This window comes from Aedes albopictus, chromosome 3, assembly GCF_035046485.1.
Source record: "Aedes albopictus strain Foshan chromosome 3, AalbF5, whole genome shotgun sequence".
Lineage (NCBI taxonomy): Eukaryota > Metazoa > Arthropoda > Insecta > Diptera > Culicidae > Aedes > Aedes albopictus.
The window spans coordinates 143636613-143661182 of NC_085138.1; the positions used below are offsets into that span (position 1 = coordinate 143636613).

The 24570-nt window shown below is 38.6% G+C and overlaps 1 protein-coding gene across 3 annotated transcripts in view; it reads left to right on the plus strand.

Moving 5' to 3' along the window:
- Positions 1–4748: 4748 nt before the first annotated feature.
- LOC109416297 (ATP-binding cassette sub-family C member 4) overlaps positions 4749–24570 on the plus strand; it is a 31007-nt gene continuing 11185 nt past the window's right edge. Inside the window, exons 1-2 of one of the 3 annotated variants that reach the window (XM_019690339.3) lie at positions 4749–5028; positions 13152–13567. In XM_019690339.3, coding sequence (XP_019545884.2) covers positions 13383–13567 — 185 coding nt within the window. In that variant the 5' untranslated portion in view covers positions 4749–5028; positions 13152–13382. Of the gene's footprint in view, positions 5029–13135; positions 13568–24570 lie in introns of those variants that run through there. The other 2 variants (XM_019690340.3, XM_029880352.2) reach the window with 2 other exon arrangements.

Consider the following 24570-nt stretch of genomic DNA (forward strand, 5'->3'; position numbering starts at 1 on the left):
GCCTGCCTTCCGAGGACAAAGGGAGTGATGAGGACCACTCGGGAAACTGGCTAAGCACCAGCATGCTATCGTGATGGACTCTCCAAAGCGAGTCATCGATGTTCGTTGCTGCAGGCTACGCAGCTAACCTTGATGGTGCGATGCGGACTAGCCCCTCTCTGAAACAATCGAAAAAATGTCTTCTTGGTGGTTCCAGAGAGACGAAGGGTTTGGCGACCCTAGGAATGTGTTAAGTGGGTCGAGGAGAGAGTAGTCCTGGCTTTTACTTTTATTGTAGAAAACGGCCTTAACCCCACACTACCCGGACCTTCCTGTTCGGGTGTCTGTTGAGCAGATTTTCCCCCTATGGTCGAACGAGGGCTTCGAAACAGCGATGATAAGCGGGGTATACTACTGCAGTTGGCAAGAATTACATCGATAGAATAAAGAAAAACGAGAATAGAGCTTGTAGACCTTAAGGTCAACTCCCGAATAGTTTGGATGACCTAGACCACCAAGATAATGTTTCAATGTTATCATAATTGCAGTTCAAGGCTTTAGGAAAAGTGTAGATTACATACCGCTGCATATGCAAAAAAAATGCACTAAGGAACACACATAATTCATTGGAGTCCATTTGTATGCCAGTACTCAAATAACAACACATACAGATACTCGTATTGATCTGTGGTACAACAAAGACAATCATGAAGGAATATCGCCGAAAGAGTGAAGAAAAACAAGAGTAGAGCCCGTAGACCTTGAAGATCCTGATTCCAGAATAGTTTGGATAGCCTTCTCTTTTAAAGCCACGTCCGAACTGGGACAAAGCTTACTTCTCAGCTATGTGGTCTATGAGCATGACCGTGAGGAATCAATGAACGAACCCCGAGAATATTCTAACTCCTCAAAAAATTTCAGTAAGTATTCCTAGAGGGAACCTTGACAGAATTCTGAAGGTATCTCTAAACAAATTCCAGGAAAAAGATCCAAAGAAGCATCGTTGACGAAATCCCGGGGAAAATGCCTAAAAATCTATAAGGCGCTGCTCATAAACTACGTAGACTAATTTATACCATCTCAGACCCCCTCGCCCCTCGTAAATTTTTGTCCATACAAAATTGTATCCACAAATTTGTATAAACCAGGCGATTCCCTAACCTCAAACCTACCTGTGCACCAAGTATAAATTCTTGAATTTTTTGAACAAATTTGCTTGTAATAATTAGAAAATGACCAAAATAAGTACGTTCACTTATTTCTATTTCGATTTTGATCATAAATTCGCTGCAATTGCAAGTTTTAGGGTTGGTGCACAGGTAAAAAGTGAGGTTACGCGACGCCACTGGTATAAACCGTAGACTTTGGCCAGACTCCATCCTCTACTTCTACGAGTCTACGTAGTTTATGGACGGGCCCTAAAAGAGTTTTGAGAGAAATAAATGAAGACATCCCAAGATAAGTCTCGGAAAGAATCTATAGAGAGGAATCCTTCATGAAATCTCTAGAGGAATCTCTGAAAAAAAAAATCTGGAAAAATTCGCAAAGGAATTCCTTTTTTAAATTCCGAGAGGATTTTATGAAAAGAATGTCGGACAGAATCCCGTGAGAAATCCCAAAATGAATCCCGGGAAAAATCCATAATGGAATGTTGGGAGGAATCTCGGGCAATATCTCTAAAGAAGTCCTGGAAAGAATCCGAAAGATTCCCCGTATGACTTTTGGGAGGAACCCCTAAAGAAAACCCGGGAAAATCAACGAAGAAATTACGGGAGATGTCAATGTAAGAATCCTGGAAAGAACTTTTGAAGAACTGCCTGAAAATATCCCTGAAGGAATCCCGGGATAAATCCCTAGAGGAATCCAGGGAGGAATCAATAAAGGAACCCTTCTGAGGAATAATTAGTGAAAAAAAACCGGAAGGAATCCCAAAAGCAATTCCGCAAGGAAACAATGACTGAATTCCGGGAGGGATTTTAAATGCAATTCCAGAAAAAAAAATCCTTAAAAGAACCACTACGAGAGTCCCGTAAAGAATCCCTAAAAGAATCCAGAAGGAAATTTCTGACGCAATTTAGTGAAAATGCCTGATGTTGGAATCACGGGAGAAATTCCTAATGAAATCCCGGCAACAACCAAGGAATAATCCTTTTGGAATTCTTGATGCAAACTCAAGAATAATCCGTGGTGTATATCGTGTAGCAGAGGCACGAAGATATTGTAACCCGAACTTCAAAATGTATTGAAGGTCATTTGTATTTTCTGGAATGCACAGTGTTTTATTTTGCCGATTTCGTCCCCTTTTTAATAACGTTTCAACCAATGATTTTAGCGATATAGTTTCTTCGGAGAAGTTTCTACATTAGACAAGGCGCTTCTTTTGACATAAAGAGTTGAATGATCAATCCACCTATAAGTGAGATGAAAAAATATTTTTTCGAAAAATGCAGATAGATGTTTGATGTCTTCGGCAAAGTTGTGCAAAATGCAATTTTGAACAACTTTGTCAAAGACGCCATAATGCTGAATCTCATACTTTACGAGATATATTGTGTTGTATGTGCATGACCCCTAGAAATCATGTATTTCATCATAACTTTTTGACGGGATTTTTTAGAATTTTTGCGTCTTCTACAAAGTTTTTTGGAATGTAAAAATACATGTTTTTGCTGAACATCGAAAAACGCTGGCTTTTTAAATAAGAAAGTTATTTACAAATTAGGGGTAGGAGGGGCAATATGGACACCCTAAGGTGTTTGCCAACTTTACCTGGCAAGATGTCAAAAAAGTTTAGTTTTTTGATACATATATTCTTTTAAAGTCTATTTAGCATCTATTGCATATGAATGCTCACGAAGAAAAATGATTTATCCACTTCAAAAAAAGTTTTGAAAAATGTTAATTTTTCATGAAATGAATTTCTTGGATAGAGTAAACAGCAATGATGATAGCTCCTGTAGATCTTAAAACAATCTATTCTACATAGAGTAGTTTGGATAACATACAACACCCAATTTATGGTACCAAAAAGTTTCTAGCGGTGCTTTGAAGCGTATTGAGTACCGTCGACCGTGTTCAGTGTATACCATTCATCGTGTATAAAATTTGGTTTAGTATACTGGATTTTCCTGGATACTGGATGGAAGTTTGTGTCACAACTTTGGATTACTTTGGAAGCCTTAGAATAGTTCTGGGATGAAAACATACATACATTGCTTGTCAAGGATCAGTGAAACGGTTAATGATCAGTAAGTCGATGGAATTAGAGCAAAAATGGAGAGTTCACAAAAAGAAATCAAAATCATTAGAAGGGGGTGAGTGCAAAGGAGGTTGGGTATCATGCATTTTTTTAAGTACCATTATTCTCATGTACTATAAAAAAGACTCAATGGTAAAAGAAGATCGTCCGGGTGTGAAATAGAATTAGTTACAATCAGGGATGAAAATAGTTATTTATGCAACAAGTTGCAAAATGATGATTTTTTCAGCACGAGTCGTACATTTATCCAACGAGGCTTGCCGAGACGATCTTTTCTTGCTACACAAACATGTATCAGTAGAAACCACGTGTGCGCGCTCATGCTTGTAGGCGTAGTTTTTTGTTTGATCAGGTAGGCCATGGTGTAGTAGGCGTCACCAATGATCGTGCTCCCAATGTCAAACAGGTTTCCGCAGAAAAAAGGAAAAGCAGATACAGCTGCCTCTACACTACGTTTGTAGCTCGAATCGTAATTGAAATCGTCCTGATTCGGATTCGAGCTGCTCATTAGATTGAGAGGCAAAGGCTGAGTCTACGGCAGGCACGGTGGTAAGTAAAAAGTGCGTACGAGCAAAAGTGCCGAAAAGTGCTACTTTTCAGCACTCTTAAGAGTGCCGAAAAGTAGTACTTTTCGACACACTTGCATTGGTGGTGAAAAGTAGGCCATTTCAGCATACTTCAGCCATCTGAAATGTTCAACTTTTCACAACGTAATTGCAAAAATGTCATTTTGTGGTGTGCCAATTTCACACCCCCAGTTAAAATGTTTATCGTCGGTCGACACCATTAATGTATCATATGTGACAAGTAAGCAAAGCAGCATTATTGCTGATTGATTCTCAGGGACGGAAATGGTGGAACTTCAGGGGTTCATCCTCAGGGGAAAATTAGTGGAATCGTTCTTTGTTTGGATTGGCAACAACCGTTACCGAAACGTAGGGACGAATCGAAAACCGTTATCGTTCTAGAGAAAAAAGGACTGATAAGCCGAATTCCCTAACCTAGAAATCCCAACAGTCGAGCTCTCGCACATCCATCTCATAATATGAAATTAGGAGTAAATAAAAAATTAAATTGAAAATTAATTAAAACTTATTTTTAAGAACGTAGAACTGTTTTAATTTATCATCTTTAAACAAGATTTAAAATTTACTTAGGTATTTATGAATATGACAATTCAAAACTGAATCGAACGAAACACCCTGTGAAGCCGCGCAATGAATCAGTTTTTTTTTCTTTGAGTGTGCCACCCGTCAGTGTCCAACAAACTCACGAAGACTCTCTTAAGATGCTTCCGAACCCATGTTTTTACAATTTTGTGTAAATTCATCAGACCGACCACCACTACTAGTTGACCCGGCTTTCTCACACCAATCGAAATGTTTATGTCTCCCACGGTAAAGCGGTGCAATGTGTATTGCCTCCACACTTCGACGTGCTGAGAAACTACAGTCCTCGCAGAAGCTACACATCCATCCCATTCCGCATTCAATGGGTGTGTAAAAATACCGTAAACTGTAGAGACCATCAGTCTCAGTCGAACCGCGAGCAACTGCAAACGCGCCACTACTCAGTCGCGATACTCCGCGGGCAGTGTGATTGACCGACCGACCGCCTGGCGCCGCGCCGGTTGACCTATATTTATCGGAAATCTACGGATTGATATCTTAGACCGGCGAAATTTGCCAATTCATCGTTATTATCTACAAATTCTACCGCGTGAAAGTGAAAAGGTGTGGACCCATTTGTGCGTGGGGGATGAGATGACGAATCGTTTGAACATCGATGAAGTAAGAATAAGGCGGAGACGACGTACGGTCCGCCAAGTGTTTACTGATAGCGAGCTGAATGGGAGGAATGCGTGGCATTGACAAATTCAATCTATTAATGCCGTTCGAACGACCAGAGTGCTATAGATCAGAGTTTACACTGTGTACAGATACAAGTCCAAAGACCATTCCAATTTCGTCCTAGTGAATGATTGGAAATTCGAGAAACTCGAACACATTCGGTTTTTCAAGGTTGAGCAAAAACTCAACCTCGGTTTGCTCGAGAACACGAGAACACAACACTGAACGAATACCGGGAGAAGGCAGAATCGTTGTCCTCACTCTTCAGATTATTTTGCTACGTCTTCCTCACGGATGGATATCTTCACGTCTAGGCGGCAACAAGTGTGTTCTAGCAGCCAGCCATTCGGTCGGCTCGGCCGGCATGTTCCATTGACTGCGCTTTGTTTGCGCCTTATTCGGCGGAGGGTTCAATGGTGCTGCGAGCGATGCATCCCGGTTCGTTAACTCTAAACATGCGCTACAGGCGTGTTATGTAATGGGAGAGCAGACGAAAGAAGGAAATTCTACTGAAGCCAGAAGAATATAAGCACCACGCTGGTTGCATACGTGATTACACTTTCGTTGCCATTCGCATTTGTAGGGAGCATGCATTCATGGAGGGATTGATATATTTCTAAGAACGGTTCTTTTATTGCTTTTCGCACATTGATTCATAAAGCATCACACATCCTTAACGGGCTACTGAAGGATGTATTCTGTATGTAGTTAGTAGTTCTTCTTCTTAGCATAACATCTTTACTGGGATAAAACTTATTGCTCAGCTTTTCCTCCCTTTAGTAGACACTAAGCGAAATTTATTTGTTATAAAGACACTAAGAAGATATTCGTTTGTGCCAGAACGTGAAAACTTGGATGTTAGCGCACGGTGACCTGTAGATAATGAAAATGAACAACCATGCGTTTCCATCGTTTAGTCCACATCACAATGCTGTATAGCCTAGCTGAGTGAAACGTTTCTAAAATCGAATCTAACACAGATGCAGCATGTACGAGAAAGCATCCTGGAAAATATTTGGTAAGATTACGCCCAAATGTCTTTCTTGTCAGTATTGATGCTTACGACATATCAAAGGTATTGCACAAGCATCAATGCGGCCAGCCTTACTACGTCGTGTTTACCGCAGAGACGATTCTTTAAAATATTTTGACTTTTTGAAGCCGAAATAGGGGAACTTACGTATTTTCGGCCGTTTTGTTCTCTTCGTCATGGGTTTTTTTTTGGAACCTGTTGATCTCAAAGTTGGCCTCACATCCTTCCCAACCAAGCTGAATTATGTGCCCAAATTTCAGGCAATTCGGACCACAAAAACCCCCTATGACGAAGAGAACAAACCTGCCGATAATACCCTTTGTCACCCTATCTCTAGAATCTACAGGGGATGTTGTGTCGAATCAGCGATTAAACTCCCCCATGACGAAGAGAACAAAACTGTCGAAAATACACAATCTCCTCCATGATGTTTCTAACATTTTGTTTTAACTAGTCCATTTATCTGGGGCTCAATCGCGTTTAACGCTTTGCGGAGCCGAAATTTGATTTTTGTATGTTATGTACAAATACATTCTTATATACCATAGTTAGTATGGGTCGGAGCCAGGAAACTCATGGCAGCTCGAAGTTAGTAAGTCACATTGAAGTCACAATATTTTAGGGATGGGCTTGGAAAGGACTGAAGCAAAGGGTTATGTACAAATACATTCTTATATACCATAGTTAGTATGGGTCGGAGCCAGGAAACTCATGGCAGCTCGAAGTTAGTAAGTCACATTGAAGTCACAATATTTTAGGGATGGGCTTGGAAAGGACTGAAGCAAAGGGTTCTCCTAAGTTCATCCAGGTGGTATCTTTGACTGAGCGTTTTCGTCGCCTTATAGTGTTGGTACCAACTTGTCGGTTTTCGACTGCCGGATGGCCAGGAACAAAAGATAAAAAGACAAAACAGAGACAAAAAACTGAGAAAGAGAACACAAGCGAATTAAACTTACATACCAGCAGAGCGAAGAATGTCGAAAATACCTCCCATGTATGTGACATCGCGGGTCCCCAACACATCTTTCACAAGAACAAAGATTGTCTACCTTGGGTCTCAAGGGTATCCACTGCCAAACTACGTGGTCGATGTCATCGTAACCGCAACTGCACTTAGTACAAACATTGCTCAACGCGATGTTAATCCTGTGCAAATGCGCATCTAGCGAGTAATGGTTGAACATATGTACGTCTTAACGTCACGCGAATGAAATTGCAACTTACATTCAACCCATACCATCACACTTGCAAGTAAACATTAGGAATAATCAGGCCCCTGACACAGCCCATATCAATGCATTGGAATCATGGTAGACAGGATGTCCTGGGCGCTAATTAATAGCGCCCACTGTCAAATGCGAAAACATCAACAATTTATTGTTTAACGTTTGTTTTGGTTTGTTGATCAGTTTTTGGAATCATTTTTTCCACCGCTTATGATCACAAAACACTTCAAACTCGCTTTAATATTAATGTACGGTAAGAAAAGCATGCGATTAGTTGAATAAAGCAACCCAACAAACACGCATTGTGAATGTGATTACGTGTGTGGCTCACAACATCAAACAAAAGCTGCGTTTGTTGATTACACGCTCGTTAAAATTTACACGAATATGAGTATAAGGCAGTTAGATGTTGGTTACGATAAATTTCATTGATGTCAGGGGCCTGGGAATAATGGAATATAACCATCGTCCCAGCTGACCATCTCGCTAATCATTTTGCCAACTTTGAAGAGAAGTCTGACGAACAAAATGGAAAATTCATCATGTGAAGTTATTCTATCATAAATCTCACCTTCCTGTGTGCCCACCTTTGCGAGAGAGTCCGCATTCTCATTGCCATATATTGAACAATGTGAGGGGACCCATACAAAGGTAATCTTGTATGGTCTTTCGAGCAGTGCACCCATCTGCTCCCTTATCTTTGTAAGAAAGTAAGATGGATGTTTTACAGGTTTCATCGACCGGAATGCCTCAATAGAGCTAAGGCATTGAAAATCATCCCCAAAGCGAAGTTGATTGCTGCCAGCAACATAAACCGAACAAGGTTCCTGAAGTTTGCGGATGGCGGTGAAATTTTCATTAAAGACCATTTTTAACAGGTTTTGTAAGAAAACAATACAAAAAATGTGCGAAAACATCATCCGCTTGCTGTGTTAAAAGCGTTACACAGATGTATACAACTACACATAAATACTTCCAAGCCGAGAAAAACGAGATATTGTACCAAAGTAACTTTCGCTTTGCTTTAGGAACGACGCGCTGGGCATTGTGCTATTGTCTGCCGGAATTTTTCCTCTTGCAAAAAAAAAATCACACTGAGGTCGCCATTGTGCAGTGTGGGGCTGTATAACTTCTCACAAGTCACAATCCACCATGTTATTTATGGTGGCTTCAGACTCTCATCCATCTACAGGAGATACTCAAAATAACAGGGACAAGCAAAATTTTCACTATTCAAAAAACGTTCAACTAGCTGCAACTTTTCGAAAAGGACATCAGATTTTCTCAAATTTTTACTGTAAGTTCACAAACTAGTTGTGTATCACTGGTCAAAATTTGGAAAAGATCGGACTATTTTCCAAGAAGTTAGAAAAATTGTAGAAAAGTGTATAATTATCCGATATCCAGCTTTGGGCTGTTATATCTCCGGATTCAATGAACCGAATGCAATGAAATTTTGATCATTTATGACTAATGTAATGAACTTTGCAAAAAATTTGACTCAACTTTAAATTATTATTAAGTAAAAAAGTTATAGCGATTTAATTTATTCTAAAAATCCCATTACTTTTTCAATTTGATGCCGGCCATTTGGTTGCTTTTCTTCAAAACATAAATATATTCAAGTCAATTAGGGTGCCTGTACCAGTTATCGCACTACCTAAGAACAACTATTTATACAAAAATAAGAAGAAGACCGACGAATGTAAACAATAAGTCAAATGATAGATTAGTTTTCATATTTTACAGGAAAAATATAATACCGGAGTCAAAACTACTTTTAGTATTTATTACGGCGTGTGCCAATGATAGGAACCCTGTACCAGTTATGGACACATTTGTTAATTTGGGTTCCACTTCGCACTATTTACATGCATTCCTTATGGGATTTGCCATAACTGGTACACTATGGCGAAATAGGGTGCAAAGAGGCCGAAAAGTTAAGGAAAATGATTTATTTCTACCATAATTTGAGCAAATTGTGAAGTTTGAATGATTGCAATCATCTTTTGGGATCGTGATCTGTTTCTCAAGAATTTTTTCTTGTTGATTTGTATCTTTAAAGGTTGAAAATCAACTATGGCGAATTTGAGGTACTATAGCCATAACTGGTACACTGAGCCTAGAGGAAATTTAAATGAACTATAATTACTATCTCGAATTTTGAAACGATGATGAAGCTTTGGATAAATTGGTGTTGTATTAGAAAAAAATTTAATCGTTATAATTTTCTTTCGTGTAATAGTTATTTATGTAACGAGTTGCAAAAAGTTGATTTTTTCAGCACGAGTCGTACATTTATCCAACGAGGCTGGCCGAGTTGGATAAATAGGAAGAGTGCTGAAAAAATCGAGTTTTGCAACGAGTTCCATACAAAATTTTATGCAATAATTTTTTCATAATGCAACTCATTTGAGTTGCATAATGTTCATAATGCAACTCAAATGAGTTGCATTATGAACATTATGCAACTGTTCTTCATTATGCAACTCATTTCAGTTGCATAATGAACCGGTACGGAAAAGTAGGTCATTATAATACTGAAATAGGAAGTATTAAATAGAAATTATGATACTGAATTGCGTAAAGGTTTAAAAATAGAACAAATAATAAGAGACAAGCGCGACAAGGCACACGCATACACGTGAAGTTTTCCTTTTCCAGATTTCAGAAAGCCAATACAATTTTTGGTATACCCGAGTAGAAAGAAATACCTTACAAATACCATGCAAAGAACAACTTGGACTCTAATATCTTAAATCTAAATTTCAATATTATTCTACGAAAATCTATGAGAACATCACAATATCAATTAGAGGTATTTTAGCAGAGTATGGTATTGATGTGGTATTTTTAATTGTGCAGTGAAAATATGTTAATAACAAGTTTAGCTATTACATCATGGAGCTATTGAAAAATTATTATTATTATTTTGTTGCTCAATACCTTCTGGATAACAAATACAGCACTTGAAATTTTAGATATGCGTTCATTATATAACAAGACTTGGTGTTTTCTAGATGCGATTTATGCAAACATTAAAGTATTTGTTTTTGTTATTTTGCCTCTTATTACCACCTAATGAAAAGCACATCGAGGTATGACAGTATTTAGAATTAATACCTTGAAATGTTATTCAGTTGTTATACTTTTCTGCTCGGATACTGCCACCTACCAATTTTTGTATTTGCTAATCTTTGGTTGCGTGTCGGAATTAACTATATATCATGAAAATAAATACATACAAAACTGTACTGATCGACTGAAGACATTTTAGCTCAACAACATTTACCACGTCTATTCGTAAGTTTTGCGTAACTTCCGTTCAAGTTTTTTTTGTTGTCCGGTAATATGGTCGTCATTCTTATACAGGCAACAGCCAAACTTTAAAAAATACACACTGATAATGAAAAATTTCTTTGGAACAGTGTTTCCCAAATTATTGTACCCACTGCCATGAGTATTAGTGTCGTGTCATTAGTTTAAACAAGTTCACCTTCCATAACAAGAAGAAATGATATTGTGTGGTTGGACGAGGTTGGAATGAGATATTGTCACAGACAACAGACACACAAGGCAGAGAACAGGCAACACAAGTGTTAACATGATGATGACGCTGCTATTGCAAAGTTTCCACACTGCTGTCAGTGGCGTCTGTTCTCTGTGATATTGTCCAAACGAATCGCGTTTTGAGAAACAGATTTTTCATCGCTTCAGCAATCTCAATCTTTTCATGCTGCAGTTTCTTCCTACGGTTTACCGCACTGGATTCGTTTCTCTTGTTCCCAGTACCGATCTTTTTGAACCAGGTACCAGTGCACCAGTGTAATGAACTCGTCACTGTTCAGTGCTCGTCACTCATCGGCATTCTTTGTCGAACTAATCATTACATTGGCGTCTCTGAGAGGTAACTATGACCTCTTATGCGCTGCTGTAGTCACTGTTTCATGGTTAGACTCCCATAAATTGCAAACGTTCCATAATGGTTGTTGGTCTACATGACCGTGCTTCAATCCAAACTTTCCACGGGTAGCTTAATCAGATAATCATGCGCCGGATGTGGCACGTGGGTCTTAAGTTGGGCAGTCCTGGTCTCAAAGCAATATGATGCATATTGTCATATAAACGACTTCATCCAAGTGCATCCCTCATATGTAACATTGGCTTTCGTGTCAGTGTCTCAATTTGCTTTACAACTTCCCAACTGATAAGCGAAGAACTCTTCATCCTCAACCGAAGAACAAACAATCCGCATCAAGCTCCTCTATCATCAGGCTAGTCTTTCGTCAGCCGCGCTACGATTGGGGGAACATTTCAAATTCAAGTGGATTTGCCCTGGAAGCTGCACACGCCCAGTTCATGGCATCGCGCTCAAGGACAATGCCACTGTGTTTGAGCCACATTTACGCTGCAAAGTGTTTAGGATTATCATTCGAAACAGTTGAATGAAGTGAATAAAATGTACTATTTGCATTTCAGTGTGAAACAGACATTGCACAAGATTAGACGGACTAACGGATCCCAGAGGTCTGACATCAATTGGGTGGGAGAACGTTGATTTTAAATTACCCAAAAAGGGTACAAAGCGTGTACAGCTACGATTTGTTTAGTAAATGTGTTCCTGTGAATAAAAGTTCTAAATATTTTTCATACTTTTTTGAGCTGTTTTTGCCTTTGATTTTGTTATGTATGTTTTGGTTTTTAAAAAGACGTTTTTTAGGAAAGCTAACATTTAATTTAATTTTTTTAGCTTACATTTAGTTAAAAAATATGTGTTCTTATGTGCAATTTCCCAAAAAATGGATTATGTTGTAAATGAAGTTTAAAGTTTATTCCTTTCGTCAAGACTGTAGAACATTTTACCTTCAACAGACTACGAAGTATTTTATTATTTATAAATACTTAAATCTATTATGTGCAACAACTGTGTTCGTAGAAAATTTTGAAAACTATGCCAAAACATAAAGCAATAAATAATCAACACAGTAAACAAGGTAGGCACACTCATAAAGCAATCCTATCAGCTTCAAGGTCGTCGTCGAGTTTATGATAAGACTGTTTGCGTTGGGCTGTTGCGCTGCGAATGACTCCTGTCCTGCCAGTGAATCAAAATTCAACCATCGCGCAACAATAACGACAATGTCGCAACCTAAATTTGTTGCGACATTCTACCCAATGCGACATAGGTATGTCCCAACTTGAACAGAATATGACAAAGATAGTACACCACGAGTTTAGAGATTTTTAAGGCTTGCATTGTGATTTTCGAGCGGTAACTTCGAGCCGGTAAACACTGCAACGCTGCTGAAGATGTATCATCAAAAAAGTTCGATTTTGGGTTGGTAATAATTGATTATTCACGAGTTGAAAAGTACGCAACAAATTCAGCTTCCGTTTTGTCTGCAACAAAAAATTTCGAGATCATGTCTTTATCTGTTTCCAGCTGGGATAAAGAGTAATCGCCGCGTCCTCTTTGTTGCTTGTTTTGTGCCTCTTTTGTCTGACAATTCTCTTCACTGATCCTGCCTGAAACCAGCGCAGGAAACGTGCGAATCTCCATTATCAGAAACTGACCAGCGCACACAATGCGGGTAGAGTTAAGTGCTGAAAGTCTCAATCCTAGTTATATTTAGCGATCTGAACCGTTTATTGTAGTCAACAAAGTTGCTAGGAAATTGCCAAAAATTACATTTTATTGTGTCAGCAAAGGTTATCAACGGCGGCTACCGATTGAATTTTTCAATGTCATATAAAAAGTGGCCCGACAAGGCTCGTGTACTCATAAAATATGACTTAAATTGCAGTGGTATACAATGAATTTGTGACAAAAAAAATACGATTGTGCACAACCAACAATGATCAACGGAAAAAAGCGCAATCAGTAACAGTCAGTGGTAGAATTCAAACGTTCAGTGACTAATCCCTAATTCGCGCCAGCACAAAAATAAGTGCAAAAATCCCACCGAGAAAAAAAGAAGCCACCGCGCACCGTTTCACCGTTCCGGTTTGGTGCATGTTATCCACGGATCCAGCTGATGGATAGCTCGCGGAAGCCGGAAAAGAAGAATCCCCGCAAAGGGGCATTCTTCCTGTCGCAGCTGCTGTACGGTTGGCTGTTGCCGCTGTTCTTCAGAGGATGCCGCCGAGGGCTCGGCAAGGACGATCTCACCAAGTGCCTGAAGGAAGACAAATCGGAAGATCTGGGCGACCGATTGGAAGAGTGAGTAGCTACAAAGTTTAATTTAATTTCACGAGGTGCTAATGCTCTTTATTTGATTACGTTAATTAGACTGTTCATTGTGCGTCAGATATAGATTTGCATTCAGAACGTTGTGGACTCATTTGTGGAATAAATATGGCTGTAATGCCAAGAATCACTGTACGTTTATACTGAAAGGATGAACTATGAATGAGATTTAAAATGTTCACAACCAATTCAGGTAGATGGTACACCTTTGTGTGAGTTCAGCTTCTTTCTGCCAACGCATATGGCATGCATAATCGGCAGATTTTCTTCATTAAATCTATTGTTAAGACAAAGTTATGGAGACGCATGGTATGACGCAATTTACGAAAAGTTCAAGTTACATACACACGCAGAGAAATAAATTGTAAACACAATTAAGTTCTAGTTCAAATCAATCAATTTTTCAGTTTACTATAGAGACAAACTGATTTCTAGTTTTAAACTGAACTGTTCTATTGTTTGATAATACAAATATTTTCATTTGTCGAAATTTTTGACAGTTTGTTAAAACAATCAAAGATATAGTATTTTCAACATGAAATAATAGATTGATTCAAACGACTGCACTTTTGCCACTAACATTTGTGGTGACGGCAGGAGCTGCGGCAGCTCGGAAATCTATTTATAGACCGTCGGTAAGCGGATCGACTAAAACGACTAAAAAAAAGACAAAAAAGGCAAAACCGATCAACTTTTTTATGCTGTCGTGAGTACTTGCGCGTTATCCACCACGGCCAAAGCAACACTTGGAAGTTGACGTGATGGGTTTGCTGCACTTTCTTCGTTGTGGCATATTGGGGTAAGCATTTTATAGATGTGTGAGTGCTTTCGGACCATGTTTATGGTTTTTATTTTGTTGAAACAAATGAAATTTCTGACATTAGGCTCAGTGTACCAGTTATGGCTATAGTACCTTAAATTCGCCATAGTTGATTTGCAACCTTTAAAGATACAAATCAACAAGAAAAAAATCGTGAACAACAGATCACGATCACAAAAGATGATTGCAATCATTCAAACTTCATAATTTGCACAAATTATGGTAGAAATAAATCATTTTCCTTAACTTTTCGACCTCCTTGCACCCTATTTCGCCATAGTGTACCAGTTATGGCAAATCCCATAAGGAATGCATGTAAATAGTGCGAAGTGGAACCCAAATTAACGAATGTGTCCATAACTGGTACAGGGTAGACCTGTGCGCCGACTATATTTTGCTCGGCGGCGGCGTCATCGGCGTCACGCCGGTGGCAGCTTTCGGCGGCGGCGGCGGCGGCGTGAATCGGCATGACCAAAATTTGACCATAATTTCAACATTGGCAAAGCAAAAAAGTTGTCATTACGCTCTATGATTTGCAGTCTGAGCTTTTTCATGACCATTGATGACATAAACTATTACATTAGAATGAATTCCTTTTTTATTTCTGTTCGGCTCCACACTGCCACCAGTGATTAGGTTTTTTTTTACTTATTCGTTTATTTGTAAAACTCGGGCGTCACATATGGGCATAACAGAACCGAAATGATTTATACATTTTTGTTTTTACGCTGTTTACATTTTTGAAATTTCTAACAGCCTTAATACTATATTTGTTTGGGGAGCAGACAAATATTTTTAATATGAAAGGAATATTGAGACATTACCGGTATCCTCAGTGTAATGCATGTTGCATGACTCCATTGCAAACGAAGGGCAATAAAATATGGATTTTACTACAGTTTTTGTTTTGTTTTCTCAAAACCTTCAGAAGCTATCAAACTTGATAATTAGGTTACACTATTTTAACTAAGGAATCCCCGAATATTTTCAGGGAGGAATTCTAGGAGGATTTTAGGAGGAAATTCCTGAAGAAATCCATGAAGAAAATTGTGGACGTATCTCTGCAGGAACTGCTGTGTGAAACCCTGAAGAAACTTCTGCAGGTGTCTCTGGCGGTTCAAGAATCTCTTTTAGAGATCCCTGCAAAAAAATCTGGAGAAATCCTTGATTGAATTTCAGAAGAAAATCCAGAATGAATCATCGAAAGAAATTCCAGGAGGATTCCTCAAATCGCAATTTGTTCATCATACACGTTTATAGTTGAAAACTATTTTTTCAATAGTTATTACCTATGTACCTTACCTTACTTTAATAAATTAAAGTAGTTATAATGTTGATGGTTATAAGATGATGGCTAAATACGATCTTCCGGTGAAACCAATTGGGCTGATACGCTGGATGAATCGAAAACAAATATTCCAGGAGAAATCCCCAACGGAATGCCAGCGGGAATTTCTAAAGATATTCCAGAAGGAATCCCCGAAGAATTTCTAGGAAGAATCAACAAAATCTATCAGAAGGAATCTCTGAAGAAATTCCAGGAGATATTCCTGAGAGAATACTAGGAGGAATTTTCTTAAGAATTCTATGAGAAATCCCATAAGATACAGTACTGGCCAAAATTATAGGCAGTGATGGTGATACGATGTTTAGGTTGATAAATCTTCCTTTGAAATAGCTTTATTCAAATGCAATAATTTTGGTTTTATTGTTTATTGATTACAAAATCGAATTGCATTGATTCTAACATGAGGTGAAACTTAACGAAAGAGAACGAATTTAAATCTTGAATTTGGTCGAAAATTGTCTGGCCAGAATTATAGGCACTTAAGACCTTCTTAAGAAAGTTTGATGTTCTATCTCAGACGTTAATAATAAAAATCATCAGGATTCTCAAATATTCTGTTTAGCAGAACTGTTAGTACGGTTTAGAATCGAGATCACTAATTTATGAGTTTAATTTTGGCATTTTTTATAAAATGTCCATGAGGTATATCGAGATTCTTGTGATTTCTAGTTTATAAATTTGAAGTTAACAATAAATGTCCTCCAACCGTGCCTAAATGGTTTTAAGTTTGGGTAAGTGGGCAACCGATCCAGAATTGGAAGTCCTAGGCATTGTAATGGATTAGTTTTGATTGTGTGGCCTTAAAACTTATTAATTTTGAATTGTGAGATGAAGCGTTGGCTTGTTCGAAATACCTGTAGCAATCATTACGACCAAAGTTCTAATTGAGATATTTCTCGCGAACATTGAAAATGGTTCTGACATACCAAATGGCATTCAGTCTACCTTTCTATGAAACCGGCAGTCCAGCTTTCATTGAAGAATTTTAGTCTTACACACTGTTTGCATCCAGTCCCACTTGTCGTTGTAAGTTATACAGCTACTCAAAAAAGCGGTGTCCAGTTCGATACAACAAACAAATTACCAACGCCGCGAATGGAGCCGAAAATATGTCTATTGGAACAAAATACAATGGTATCATGTTGTTTTGATTTATTTTATCGCTTTTGAGGAAATTCACTGGAATATGGGGTGTCTGTGAGGTGGAGAGTAGAATAACGCCATATACCACTTACCATCTAAACACGATTGCAAAGAGGTGGAGTAGTAATAGTGTATAGGGATATATTTTCTGCACAAGATGTTGATCCCTTGATTTTATATAAGGGTATGCTGAATGCCAAAAGATATATCATCACCCAATCTATTGTCTAGGATAAACACTTTGATGAAAACTTTAGTTATAATGGTGATAAATGGTACTTCCAGCAAGACAATGATTCATATAACAAGTTGAAATATCAATTCTTTGGTTTCAAAGCCATTAATTTCCTGTCCCAGCTTAATCGCCAACTAGCCTAGATAACAACCGTATTGAGAACACATGAAGAATATTGATCATCAGTTGTAAAATTATCAATCTAAAAAATGCCAGGTACTCGTTGGAGCTTTCATAGGTATTTGATCAAAATACACCAAACGCCAATGGCCTAAACTAGTGATCCCAATTCTAAACCGTGTCAAAAGAACATTGAAAGCTTGAGGAAGTATTATAACCTCAATTTTAAGTAGTTACAGAAATAAGATATCACACTGTCTTTAGCAGGTTCACATAATGCCTATAATTTTGGCCAGGTAGTTTTTGACCAATTTCAATATTTTGATTTTATTTTCTTCATTGATAATCGTTCGAAGTAAGAAACGTTGTATTGTTATTACGTAGTCAATAAACAGTAATACAAAAAGGGAGATTCATCAACCTAAACATCGTATCATCACCACTGCCTATAATTTTGGCCAGTACTGTATTCCAGCAGGAAACTCCGAAGTAAATCTAGGAAGAATCCCCAGAGGAATTCTAAGAGGAACCCCCGGAGAAATTCCGCGAGAGATCCCCGTAGGAACTATAGGAGGAATCTCCGAAGAAATTTGAAGAGGTTTCACCAAAGGAATCCCAAGAGGGAATCCCGAAGGAAATCCAGAAGGAAACCCCGACGAAATATCAGGAGAAATCTCCGAAGGAATTTTAGGAAAAGGAAGAAATTACAGTAGAAATTCCAGAGGTCACCTCCGAAGGAATTGCGGGAGAAATCTCAGAAGGAATCACAAGCGGATTCCTCAAAGAGGAAACCCCGATGGAATTCTGAGAGGAATCCCCATGGAAAGTCCAAAAGGAATTTCCAAAGAAATTCAAGATGGAATCCTCGAAGGAACTCTAGGAAGAATCTTCGAATATCAGGAGAAATTTCCGAAGGAATTCTAGGAGAAATCAACGAAAACATTCAAGAAGGAAATCCCGATGGAATTCCAGGAGGAATCCTGGAGTAATTCCATGAGGTATTTTTGAAGGAATTTCATGAAGAAAATCCAAAAAAGATCTAAGAGGAATAACCAAAAGAATCCCTGGAGGAAGCCCCGAAGGTATTCCAAGAGGAACCCATGACGGAATATCAAGAGGAATTTTCGAAAAAAAAAAAAAGGATTTAATAATGGGAGTCCAGGAGGAATCTCCAAAGAAATCCCAGATTTTTTAAGGAAATTCGAGAAGAAATCATCAAAGTGTTTCTAGAAGGGATCAACGAAAAATATCCAGGAGAAATCCTCGTAGAAATTCCATGAGAAACCCCTGAAATAATTCTAGGAGGATTTCCCGCAGAATTTCCAAGAGCAATATCCGAAATAATTCCAGGAGGAATCCTCGAAGAAATTCGAAGAGTAATTCCCGTAGAAAGTTCAGAAGGAATCCCCGACGGAATATTAGGAGGAATCGCCGAAGAAATTTCAAGAGGAATTCTCGAAGAAAGTTCAGGAGCAATCCTCGAAGAAAGTTCAGGAGGTCTCCCCGAAAGAAGTCCAGCAGGAATACCCGATGGAATTCCTGGAAGAATTCCTTAAGGAATTCCAGGAGAAATCCCCGAAACACTTACAGGAGAAATACCTACAGGAATCCCAGAGGGGACCCCTGAAGGAATTCTGAGAGTAATTTCCGAAAGATTTCCAAGGATTTTCAAGAGGAATCCCCATAGGAAGTCCAGGAAAAATCTCCGAAGGAATTTTAGGAGGAATTCCCGAAAGAATTTAGAGAGAAATCCCCGAACGAATTCCAGGACGAATCCCCGAAGCAATTCTAGGAGAAACCTATAAAGCTCTTCCAGAAGGAAACCCCAGGAGGAATTCCCAAAGAAATTCCAGGAGACATTCCAGAATGAATTCTAGGAGTAATCCCCGAAGAGAGTCCAAGAGGAATCCCTAAATGAAGTGCAGGAGAAATCCCTGGAGGAATTCCATGAGGAATCTAGGTGGAATTTCTGAAAAATTATAAGAGGAATTACCAAAGAAATTCGACGGGATATTAGTAGGAATCCCCGAAAGAATTTCAGGAGGAATCCTAGAAGGAAGTCTAGGAGGAAACCTCGAAAGGAAATCTAGGAAGAATCTCCGGAGGAATTCCTGAAAGAACTCCAGGATAAAGCCAGGAGGAATCCACGAAGGAAGTCCAGGGGAACCTCTGAAAAAAGTCTAGGAAGAATCCCCAAAAAAATTACAGGAGAAATCCATGCAGGGATTCCAGGGGAATGCTCAATTGATTGATAGATTTGTCTTTATTATAGAGACTTTCAGCCCTTGGCTGATTTGTCTCATGTGAATGCTTGAAGGAATTCCGGTAGGGAGGATTTGCGGGAGGCATTCTCTAAAGAATTCCTGGAATAACTCCAGAAGGATATTCTTGAGGAAATATTGGAGAAACTCCTTGAAAGATCCCCCAAGAATATCCTGAAGATATGCCTGATTATAATCCTTAGGGAATACTTGAAGAAGCTCCTACAAGAAACCCTGAAGCAACTCCTGTAGGACTTCTTGAATAAGCTTCTGGAGAAATCTCTGGTGTCACTCCTGGAGGCATCCGTGAGTCTTCCTGGAAAAATCTCAATCTCAATCTACTATTTGAAAAAAAAAAAAACCCAGGAGAGCTCTCTGTAAGAACTTCTGGAAGAATTTCCGAAGGAACTTCTCGAGCAATCTCCTAAAAATATTCTGAAGAAATCTTGGAAAGAACTCTTTTATGGAAATCCCTTTATAAACATTTGGGGTAATCCCTGAATTCTCCTGGAGGTATTCTTGGATCTTCGTACAAGTTTCTCTGTAGAACTTCTGTAGAGGTTTCTGTAGGAACTTATGTAGGAATCCATAAAAAAAATCTGGAGGAATCTCTGAAGAAACATATGCAAGAATTCCTGAAATTCCTGGAAGAATCTCTGATGGAATTCCTGGAAAGATCTCCTGTAGGAATTGTTAAAGGTACTTCAGAAGGAATCTCTGCAGGAACTAATTTCTAAAGACCTCCTGCAGGAATTCCTGAAGAAACTACTCACGGGATTTTTGATAATTCTTCAGGTGACATTTATGAATCCTCCTGCAAGAATCTTTAAAGGGACTTCTGGAAGGATACCTGAACGAACTCCCGTTGAAATAGCTTAGGGAACTTCTGAAGGTATTCCCAATGAACACGTGGAGGCATCCCTGAATCCTCCTGGAGCTATTAGGGAAATCCCTGAACGAACTCCTAGAGAGATCACTGAAGGAACTTCTGGAGCAATTCTTGAAAAAAAAAGTCCTGAAAGAATCTCTGAAAAAATTTCTTGAGGCATCCCCAAGGTATTCCAAGAGGAATCTCCGAAGGAATATCTAGAGGGATTCTTGAACAAATTCCAAAAATTTCTGAAAGATCCCCTGGAATCTCTATAAAAATTCCTGGAATAAGGAACTCCTGTACGTATTCCTTATGGAACTTCTCAAGGAATCCGTGAAGGAACTTTCATACTAATCTCTGAAGAACCTCCTATAAGAATCCTTAAAAAATATTCTGGATGAAGCTTCGATGTATCTCTAGGAGGCATCTCTGAATTCTCCTGAAAGAATTTCTGAAGGTACTATAATCGAGATCTGCTTGAGAGATCTTCTAAAAAAATATCATCCTGGAGCAAGTCCTGGAGGCATCCCTGAAGAGTTTTCTGGAGGAATCCCAGGTGGATCTCTTGGAGGCATCACTGAATCTATCTGGAAGAATCTCTGAAGAAACTTCTGGAGAGATGTGAATGTGTGTTCTAAGAGTTGAGAAATCAATTATTGTAATCAAACTCTTGTGATAGTGATCGTGAGATTTTTTCATCTCAACTTTATGTAAACTTAATTTTGTTTGTGCACTGATCATCGGCGCGAAAAATAAAAATCAGCGGCGTGACAAACAGCAGCGTATGGCGCGCCGCCGATACCTTGTCGGCGTCGGCGTGGGACAAAAAGTGTCGGCGGTGGCGGCGTGGCGCGGCGGCGCACAGGTCTAGTACAGGGTTCCTATCATTGGCACACGCCATAATAAATACTAAAAGCAGTTTTGGCTGCGTTTTTATATTTTTCCTGTAAAGTATGAAAACTAATCAATCATTTGACTTATTGTTTACATTCGTCGGTCTTCTTCTTATTTTTGTAGAAATAGTTTTTCTTAGGTGGTGCGATAACTGGTACAGGCACCCTATATGAAATGATGGTAATCTATTGTTTTTATCGATAAACTCTAAATGAAAACAGAGACGAACCAGCCAAGGGCTGAAAGTCTCTCTAATAAAGACAAATCAATCAATCAAAAAATGAAAACAATTAAATATAACTTTGGAATAAGTAAATTCTCAGTTTGAAAATTTATCATGCGTTTTATTGTTTTGAACAAGCGCCATTTTTCTGCGTCCAGCATATCAACAGTCTAATAAAATGATATGTTATGGGGACGCTTGTTGGCTTGATATTTTTTCAGCGACATTTAAGAGGGTTAAGAGAAATTTACGGAGGTCTCAATTGGGGGTTTCTGAAGGATTTCAAGGCGTACCATGAGGTTTCGAGAAGCATCAGAGGGTTTGAGAGGATTTCTGTGGATTTCATGGGTATCAGGTATCAGAAGGCCGGCTCCAGTGGCACGTTATCCTTCATTTGGGGCATTAGTGCCATCGCCATAATAATATCCTATTTCATCATCTACCTGAGAGAAAGGAAGGAAATAAGGATAAGGATGAGGATAAGGACAGGTAAGGGAATATGAAAAAATACCCTGGAAGAGGGAACAAACGCATAAGCGTACCACAAAGGGTTCGAACAGCGCCCTGAAAAGGGCACTGTAATAACGCATAAAGCGAAAGAGAACCTATAGCTCTTTACCGCAGCGGATTAAGAACAACAGAATATCCTGAAGATTCAGGTTTCTGAAGTCAGTTTCACTTAATAAGTGTTTACCGAATACTCAGAAACGCAGTTGCGCTAAAACTAGACAGTTACATATCAAATGATGCGAAGCTCCATAATCGGATTCACAGCTGTAGGATCGTAGTAGTCGGATAGTTAGAGAAATGACAAGCACGAATAATAAAGGATTATTGTTACTGGTTTCATTATACTGAATAGACGCGTTTTCTTGACCCTACAAATGGCTTCGAGGATAAAAAAAAATCTTAGAAGGAACTTAGTGAAAACGAAAATGATTGCTCTAGCAAATAACCATCAACGCAACAGATTGGAAGGAATATAAAGACGGAAACAGAAAACCAGAGGAAACGGGTAGCTTTCTGTGCCAGAAGTTTTATTCAAGCTATACCGGATACTCAGGACGATCACGAGCCATGAAGGAATAATTCAAGTCAAACCCAGGAGTGGACCTCAAAAGTTCACTCTTCCTCGATGATAGTAAATGGACAAACCTCCGCAGTTCAAGTAGACCAGAAGGAGAAACACAAGTGCATCAACGAAGAACTCCCAGGAAATAGGCCGGCTGATGTCAGGACAACTATTGTGGGCTACTGCCTTGGTCAATTGTGGACTGAAGATATTATCCACAAGGATGTTTGTATACAGCTCATACGTAGGTATTCAACGTTACTAGTACTAGTAAGTATGCATTTGATAACGTTGTCATACATGTATTGTACGTAAAATAGACATGTTTAGTTTTGCATGCTCTCACAAGGTTAATATGGCCGATTCTTCCATCAATTTTATTACTTCTATCCATACTTTTACGGAACTGATTGTAAAGATAAATCAACACGAAATTTGAAGCAATTAAATCTTCTCTACATACAATTTAAAAAAAATAGGCGATCGGTGTCCTAAACTATCCAGAATATCGGAAAGCATAAGTGTGCAAATTGACCAACTATTTTCCGTGTGTTCAGATAAAGCAAAACACAGTTTGCATTGGGCAATACGTAATTATTATTCCCCTGGAGAATATAAAAGTATTAAAAGAATCACATTCACCCCCAGAAAATCAAAAGATTGGAATAATTATTTCTTTTAATTAATTAGAAATCATTTATAGAAATATTTTTTGACTCTAGTAATGGTTAAATTATATTTAACGGATTGAAATAGACAAGGACATTTCTGTACATATATGCACATCGTAAGCGTATCAAATTGAAATGACATTCGATTCAAGTTTACATGATAGGGCAATTCGCCAATTGTTGAACACTACCCAAATGTTGAACAGTTTTTGAAAATGTTATTATAAATTTAACTTAAGTAATTTTCCATCAACGTAATCGTATGATGTAGATGCGTATACATATGTGTCATGATATTGCTTAAATAAAGTTACAAAATTATACATATTTCACGTAAAAAATATCGATTGAAAATCGTGCACCGCTGATGACACGAAAACTGCGCAACTCTTAAGATTAATTTTAAGAAATTGCTGTTACGAAATAAGCTTTGCTGGTAAATCGACCACAAATATCAAAGTCACACCATAGTTACAAGAACTGGAAGGATGTCCTTTACAGTTTAACATTGTTTAAAATCACATTTTCATTGTAATTTCATATGAAAAAAATATTTTTCTTATCACACTATCATTATGCATCTAAGATCCAATTGTTGAACACTGGCATAACCTACGATTTTAGCATGACTGCTAGACATTTTTTTCACGTTACTTTTTTTAGGAGCGATGTAGGATTTCGGGGTCGTTCCTGGAGTGTTTTAGGGGGTTGAGTGGGTCCCTTGGGTTTCCAGGAGTGTTTCAGATGCTTTCAAAGGCGTTCTTTCCTTCAGTCGTTTTCGCTTTTAGTCAAATCTTTTCAGCCATTCTTGCATTTGGTTATGTTTTTTTTTCACCTCATCTGTAGAGCCTTTTTGGTTATGTTTAAAACGATTTCAGTCACTAGATCTCTCTTCAAATAGGAACCGATTCCTTGGGAACGTCCATAAATTACGTCACGCTTGGAGGGTGGAGGGGGGTTCAGCAAAATGTGACGACCCATACAAAAATTTCAAAGGTCTTATACAAAAAATGGGGACAAAGGGGGAGGGGGCTTTAAAATGGACAATTTTTCGGTGACGTAGCTTATAGACGCTCCCTCATTTGAGTGAATTGTCACTCAAATGACTAACTGGGCACAAAACACGAAAAACCCGGAAAAAAATCCGCCAGAGTGAAAAATTATCGGATGTCGGGTCAAAGTCGGGTCAAATTTTATCAAATGTTGGACCACTGTTGGATCCATATCGGATAACTGTTAGGTCTATGTTGGGTTTGGTGGCGAAAATAAAAATAGGTCAATGATAGGTTTATGTCGGGTTATACGTCATCAATTACGA